Source organism: Sander vitreus, chromosome 10, assembly GCF_031162955.1.
Source record: "Sander vitreus isolate 19-12246 chromosome 10, sanVit1, whole genome shotgun sequence".
NCBI lineage: Eukaryota > Metazoa > Chordata > Actinopteri > Perciformes > Percidae > Sander > Sander vitreus.
In genome coordinates, this window is record NC_135864.1 from 6,482,907 (window position 1) to 6,490,826 (window position 7,920).

At 38.5% G+C, this 7,920-nt stretch overlaps 2 protein-coding genes across 4 annotated transcripts; one reads left to right on the forward strand and one right to left on the reverse strand.

The window, feature by feature from the left end:
- Nucleotides 1–509: 509 nt before the first annotated feature.
- On the reverse strand, nt 510–4,439 carry bbs12 (Bardet-Biedl syndrome 12). Of its 3 annotated transcripts, none has more exons than XM_078260064.1 (2): nt 4,395–4,439; nt 510–2,622 (listed from the first exon to the last, which is right to left on the reverse strand). In XM_078260064.1, the coding sequence occupies exon 2, from the start codon at nt 2,608–2,610 to the stop codon at nt 655–657; it is 1,956 nt and encodes a 651-aa protein (XP_078116190.1). In that variant the 5' UTR covers nt 2,611–2,622; nt 4,395–4,439; the 3' UTR covers nt 510–654. The 3 variants fall into 3 exon arrangements, with proteins under 3 accessions (XP_078116190.1, XP_078116189.1, XP_078116188.1); XM_078260063.1 differs by lacking the exon at nt 4,395–4,439 and adding an exon at nt 3,473–3,576; XM_078260062.1 differs by lacking the exon at nt 4,395–4,439 and adding an exon at nt 3,363–3,466.
- cetn4 (centrin 4) lies at nt 3,680–7,170 on the forward strand. Its single transcript, XM_078260068.1, has 5 exons — nt 3,680–3,783; nt 4,063–4,218; nt 4,418–4,546; nt 5,924–6,061; nt 6,899–7,170. Exons 1-5 carry the CDS (start codon nt 3,781–3,783, stop codon nt 6,986–6,988), a joined length of 516 nt encoding a protein of 171 aa, XP_078116194.1. The 5' UTR covers nt 3,680–3,780; the 3' UTR covers nt 6,989–7,170.
- Nucleotides 7,171–7,920: the final 750 nt, after the last annotated feature.

Consider the following 7,920-nt stretch of genomic DNA (forward strand, 5'->3'; position numbering starts at 1 on the left):
GGTATGCAACAGCACCTTCATGACAAGAAGTATAACTAAGACGACAAATTGAATAAAATAAAAATATGGAAATATATAATTACTACTGACTGTACTTCATGTCTATTTTTTTAAGATGCTCATTTGTCACAGCTTTCCAAATACCTGGAGGGCAGAATATAAAAATATCACTTTAAACTCTAAAGAAAAAAAAAGAAGAGTTGGCACTTTACTGTTCATACATGTTTTTTTGCTCTTTTCTCGTTTTTTTTTTTACCTTGCATCTCAATTTCATTCAGTTGACATGTTTGAAGTAGAACTATCTGTTAGACTCACCATTCTGAATCTAGTTTTACCTTAATTTTACCTGCATCAGCTTGAATGAGAGCCAGATACTGTAGACTCAAGTGTAATATAATAATTTGTCTCCCCCAGGTGGTAACATATATGTAGCATTCACTAAAATAATTTTTTTAATGATGTCCTTTGACTATTTATTGATGACAGGAAAAAAAAAAGAATATAAAAACACTTTATTCCACTTTCACTTTGTACAAGTCATTAAAAAAATACATATTTTAAACAGTCTAAATGAACCTTTTTCCCCATATGGCAACAAAAAACATTCAGAGAGTTGTGTACGGTCAATTTATCCCCCAAGATGTTAGGGTTAGATCATAACAGCATCACACTGTCTTGTGTTCCATCACTTTTTTGGTCAATGCCGGTGATGACCTCTGCATCAGTCTGCAAGACCAGGAGAACCAGATCTAAGGCTTTCCTCCATGCTTCCTGCTTCACACTCAGATTATCATAGATTTTTCCTGCTGGTGCTTCACTGGATTTTATGGATGAGGAAACTCCACTATCCTCTTGTTCACCTTCCAAAAAAAGTGGTGAGAACCTTGCAGCAATGCCTAGACTTTTGTTATAGTCCTGCAGTTGTTGGCTCACTGCAGTCCTGGCTCTGACTTTTGAATACTGTCCAGTGTTAACCATTACAGTGGATATGTAATCTATTAAACCATCTGCCATGAGGTGCAACACTACATGCCTGTAAGGGTTCGCTGCTGTTCCTGCTTTGGTTTGCTGAACAGCGTCCCCATTCTTCTCTCTGTGATGCTTAACACTGTGATCTGCTTGCTTTTGAAGGTGATGAATACAAAGCATTTCCGTCACTCCAGCACCAGGCAGGAGGACTTTGTCTTTCAGCATGTGGTGTAAACGATAAGCACATGCCCAAAACTGGTCCTCCAGGACCTGCAGCTTTGCATGTACACAGCTTGTGAGGACCACTGTGACCAATTTGCTGTTCTTAACAGTGGAAATATTCACAGTTGTTGATGGCTTACTCTCATGGCTGCTGAGGTCCCTCCATATCGCAACATCCACACCAGTACCAACACAGTGCTTACTCAACTGTGTGGCGTAAGTCACTGGAACAGCTGCAGTTGCATTAGCGAATGCTCTTAAAACGGAAGCCTTAACTTTTTCCACCACAAGTATTTGATGTCTACAACAGTGTTGAATCACTTTCTCACTAACAAGTCCAGTAACTAGTATCATGTTCATTTCTAGGTTCAACAAAAGTTTCATAATCTTTTCCATCCACTCTTCCTCGTTGCTTGAACTTAAAAAATCTGACTGGTCACTCACACACTGTATACCTGTTGGCCTTTTGAAGCCAAGATGGCGATAGGTATCTGACAAATCTCCATTAATTAGAGCAACCTTCAAGTGCTGTTCTTTTAACTGATGTGCCACTGAAGCCTGTTCAGCAGATACAAGAACAACACAGCCTGGTAAAACACACATTTGCTCCTCTGGTAAGCCAGGTAGCACACAAGTCACCACTTTGGAAACATCAAACGTGGAACAGCTGTTATCTTGCGGATTCTTTTTTGACTGTATTCGGCTGGCTTCGACTACTAAATTCATCGCATCGACACAACCGTGACTCAATCCCTTAGCAATGTGTGCAATGTCAGGAACCTTAGGCTTATTAGGTTGCGGTTCTGTGGAGACATTTTCAGACTTCGCCCCATAAAAATATCTGCTGAGCTTCACTCTCCTTTGTTCACTTCCGTTTAGAGTCTTGTGACCAACTTCTGTTGTCCCTTGCAGGTGGCTCGATGCTTGTGAAGCCTCCACAATGGGTTTCTTTGACAGTTGAAGTCCTGGAGTTGTCACAGTGCAGCTCTCTGATTGCTCTAAATCAAGACCCTCAGTTGAGATGCTGCATTTCCTGCAAACATCCAAGCATATATCTATTCCTTCAGACATAGCCGAGATGATGTGTGCTACTGAAATTCCTGTCTGAAGGCACTCCAGAGCAGCACGGCTCCAGGCTCCTGCAAGAAACAGCAGGCATCCTGACCCTGTATGATAGACCTTCTGGTGGGCTTGAATAGTCTCGTAAACCAGCTGACCCACCGCGCAGGTCAGCTCCAGGTTCTCGAAGATGCGAAAACACGAGCACACAAGAGCTGACTCCCCACTCGTTTCATCTTGGATAAACTTGTACTTTTTATTGGGTCCCAGAGAAGAATATGTGGTTCCTGCCAGCGCCGAGAGCTTCTGCAGACCAACATGTTGTCGTCGGTTTATACCGGCAATTGTAGTTCCCAGCATTACTTGAGGTGCCTGAATTGTAAAAAGGAAAAGAAAAACTCTCTAGTCAAACTGCTCAGTTAACATGGTTTGGGTTAAATCTTACTGTCCACTGCTCGTTAATGTGACAGTTAAAGTAAGGTTTCTAAAGTACTGAATTTAAGTTCCAATTTAAGGCACTTGTACTAGTATACTTTTATGTACGTTATACAGTTACTTACATTTCAGAGGGGAATGTTGGACTCGACTATATTTAGCTTACATACAGAACATGTGATTCGCTGGTGCAGTTATATATTGACGCAATATTAATTAAAGTACGGCACCGCCACCTGTAAAGCTGCTTACACATAATGCCATTACTAGTACAACATAATATACATACAGTATAAAACACTATGACAAAGTCTTATCTGCATTACTTTTGATACCTTAAGTACACTTAGCTGGTTAAAGTTGATGTACTTGTGCAGGACTAGTAATTAAGTTTACACTGTGGCAGCCTACTGCCACTTTAATTTAACTAAAGGATGTTCATACTTATTCCACCACTGGGAACACGTTTGGTCAACAACATAGATGCAAATAGAGCTAACACAATAATTAAATGAGCACAACACAAAGCATAACATCTAAAGGAGCAAGTGACATTGAGAGATACATACAGCAGACAACAGACCTGCACTTAGCTATAATAGCTAACGTTACCAGACCAGCAGCAGCTTGGAAGCTAAGCTAGCAAGCTAATATCTTAAGAAAAACAAATACTTTACTTCTAAATGTGGCCTGTCCATAACAAGACAAACGTGATCTGAAAACAGGGGGTTCCAAATGATGCTTCTGCAAAACAAACTTCATCTATCCATAAAGAGTATAATGTTACCGTCATTTAATAATGTATTTTCTGTTCCCAAAGCCAAGCTACTCCGGCTCAAACGATTAGGGACTGCGCATGAGCCTTGCTTCCTGGTTGCTGGGCGACAAGAAACGATCTCAACCATTGGCGGACAGAGTTAAAACCCGCCCATTCTGTTTTTGCAATTGGCTAATATGCCCGCGTCACGGGGATTTCATGATTTGTATTGGTTATCCCCAATGTCATTTGACAGTGTGAAAAAAACCGTTGCTGCATCTTTTGTTGACATCCTATAATCAAACACAGAACAGTTCCCAGCTGAATCATTCGTTTAAATGGTAGCTATACCTACATATAAATGTCTAGTATGAAACGTACGCTATGTTTTTTTTTAAGGAAGTTTCGCTATTTACCGTGAAAAGCTGGCACGCAGTTAGCTCAAGCTGTTTAAAACGTGTTTCGTGGAGCAGCATGGAAGCTAAAGCTAGCTAGCACGATAGTAACGTTAGTAACGGTTAACTAAAATGTAAAAACATCACCCGTGTGTCTTTCTGCTGCGCTTGCCAACTGAGTGTATAAAGTAGCAACTATGTCTGAATGTTTGCTTTTTTTTTCAGGCTTCAGGTTACCGAAAAGCAGCTCCTTCGGCTAGCCAAAGGAAAAAAGCAGGTCCCAAAACCGAACTGACAGAGGAGCAAAAGCAAGAAATTAAAGAGGCTTTTGATCTCTTTGACACAGATGGAATTGGAACAATAGATGTGAAGGAGCTAAAGGTTAGTTTCTGGTTTAGTACAAAAAAACATTACTCTTCCTTCTTTATTAGTTGTCTTGGTGTAGTACAAGGAAAGTACTATTATTAGTTTCCTTAGTTTACTATTTCTTAGATCAGATGTCATGTCAAGTGTATGTATGTTGTCATACATACATACATACATACATACATACATACATTCCCGTTTATCTGTGCCACAGGTTGCCATGAGAGCGCTTGGGTTTGAACCTAAGAAAGAGGAGATCAAGAAGATGATTGCAGACATTGATAAAGAAGGCTCTGGAACAATTGACTTCAGTGACTTTCTCAGTATGATGACACTGAAAATGGTGAGTGTAACACAGCTGTTATTCAAAACCGGGAAACTTTCTTAGAAATCAAAATGTGTCATTTCTAAACTTGGAAAGACTACATAACAATTCATTAAGTTACAAATCTGGGTTCATCATGTCATCACTTTTGGTTGCCAGTTGCTCTTAAAACAACAGTATCACAGAAACAAATTCCCTCTAATTAAATTACAAAGAAATTAAATGTTTGGAGACCAAGTAGGAGGGGGCATAGGGTCTTACTCTATTGGAACACCAAATTTAACACACAGTGTATCCACAATACAAGACCAATAGCAAGAGACTGGCAGTTACATTGTGTAAATGTAACTGCCAGTCTCAACCATGGATAATGGTTTCAGCACTTACAGCAGAGCGGAGACGCATTAGCATCCATTTAGTTTTTGAGAGCAGCTCTTATAGGTGTGCAATGTACAATTCAAAACTGATTGTTTGATTACAGATAGATATTTCCATAGCATGGACCCACACTTCCTGCCAGTCTATGTCGCCAATAGGGTAGGTTTTCCCTACCATTATTAGGCTAGGTGCAGCACCCAAGCTGTTTTTTTAATTACATTTTTAATTTAATTTAATCTTTATTTAACCAGGTAGGCCGTTGAGAACAGATTATTATTTACAATGGTGACCTGGCCAAGAATAAAGCGTAAGCGTGCAAGACAACATACAGTTTTACATTCAGTACAGTGCAACAATACAGAATACAATAGGCTACATAAAATACAGATTAAAATACAGATTAAGTAGGCATTACAAAACCGGCGCGAAGTGAGGTATAAGTAAGTCAATGTTTTGGGCACCACCTAAGCCGAAAGAATGTGAAATCAATGTGAGCATCAAAACTAACGACCTTTCTCAGATCTAATGATTGTAGTTTGCCCCCAGTGGATTTCTTTAGCAAGTTTTGTCTTTAAGCTTTTTGAGTTTTATTTATTTATCTGCCCTAGCTTTTACAATGATTTAGACACTGATATGGTAATAATAATGGTCCAAAATGATGTGAAATTGCATATTTAGTTTTAGTGCAAAGGGTAACATTTGCCAAATACGTGCACCTCAAACCTAGGGAAAACACTGAATAGTGATGCAGATGATGATGAAGTATCTCTCCCATCTGGCTTAGTAGTTTGGAAAGTTAGATATGAATTGGAATTAAGGGCTTTATAAAATACACCATTGCATTTCTTGGATAGACGAGGCCCTTTCTACATGTGAGGTGGCACTATTGGTTGTTAATGTGGTATATTTATTGATAAAGTGTCTGCTTTGTAAATATCTATAAAAAAAAAAAAACAACTCACATTTCTGGCTGTGATGCATCTGTCATTATGTTTGTCACTTCTTCATTGTTAATAGAATGAAAAGGACTCCAAAGAAGAAATATTAAAGGCTTTTCGGCTCTTTGATGATGACGGCACGGGAAAAATCACATTCAAAAATCTCAAGAGAGTTGCCAAGGAGCTAGGTGAAAACCTCACCGATGAAGAATTACAGGTATTGTAGTATTTATTGACATGTAATGTTTCCCATGAACCATTACTGTATATTTATATTTTATTTTTTAGGGTGGTCCATCCACGTAGACTTACCCCTACCTAAAAATAGGTTTTGTATTTATAAGCTTGCTTTTCGAAAGGTATGTTTTGAAATGCCACAATCTGGCAACAGGTGTCCAAATAAACCTCTATTAATAAGAGCAATAGGCGTTTCTTTTAAGTGACGGTGAAGCATTTGCATTAGTGGATTGCCTGGTGCTTTCATTTTATTGCTAACAGATGCTAACACTTTGTCCGTTAGTAGCTCCGTACCCCTCTTTCCCCTGAACAACCTCAAGGTTGACCACCACAAATCGTTTTCAAATCACACTGGAAACAGGATTTGTTTTCATCAAACAGCTCTCATGTGCGATTATTGTAGAGTAGTTTAAGCATTATGCTAGTTTCAGATATTGTCTATTTGAACACAATGTGTGCACTACGTATCTTTCATGTTAAATGCACTCTTTGGTGCAGTATGTTTGCACTCATAGTAAAGGCCTTACATTATGCCCAACCTTACTACAAACAAGACGGATACTCGTTTCTCTTCTCTTTCATCTCCTAGTTCCTGTTATGCTGTTATATTCTTGCATGTGATATTAAATAGCAGTGACATTTTTGCTTTAGGTTAGTTATTTCTGAGGAATTTGAGCACTGAGATGCCCTGTATGACACATTGTCAGAGTTTGAGTTATTCCGGTCTATCACGTGATATATCAAGTATAGCTTTTAGTGCACTTGTAACTTTTTTTTTGAATCTGAACATAAAGACTTTGTTTCTTATCCTTTTTAGGAAATGATCGACGAGGCAGACCGAGATGGTGATGGTGAGATCAACGAGCAGGAGTTCTTGAGAATAATGAAGAAGACCAATCTTTATTGAACCTGAATGTTACAATCTTGATCTGAAATCTTTTTAAGATTCACCTTTGTTTCTTTTAGAACAGTTTATACAATCTCCTTTGTTGGGACAGATTTGTTTAGTTTGAGAATAACTATTTTAACATACTGTATCTTTGCACACATTTTTCTACAATGCAAGAAAAATAAATATATTTCATCACATTTCTCTCTGTTGTTACATTTACTTATACCTTAGTTTCTCAGTGTCAGTATTGTATTTCAATTGCATAGAAACATGCAGTGCTTTACAATGTCTGTCACTGTGTACGCTGCAGTACATTCTGCACAGCAGTGCATAACAATAATGGTCTGATGTCGGGGAACAGACAGTGAAAGTCCATGTCGACTAACCAGAATGATGTTACTGTAGACAGAAATGACAAGTGTGAACTTGAGATGAGTAACTTAAAGTCACTCTCACTTCATGGTTTGAGCTACTGAACCCAAGTCATTGTCTGTCGAAGATACAGTACCATCTGTTACCTACATGTTCTGATCTTGTTATAGGAAAGATAATCCTGCTGATTAATTGCAATAATATACAGTGGAAGACTGATCTGGTTTTGACCAAAACACCATACCTTGTTAAAATAAACAGGATATTGTAGTGACGTGTTTTTCCGAGCCGCCAGACGGCTGTCTATTATTTTGAGGATGCTTGCCACTGATTGTGAAAGTTCTGATAACCTGTTTTAGACGGCGGAGGAACATCGGGTGGAAAATATGAAAAGCTTTGTCCCAAGATGTGATATCCATTTTTTTCTTTATATATTCCGCACATAAAATGTTTGATGATATAAAAGAGAATTATAGGAACATTCAAAGATGTAGATTAACAAAATAACCTCCACAGATGCTGCTGATACTTAATAAGATGTTTTCCTTTTGAACATGTTTGACTCTTAAAGTCAA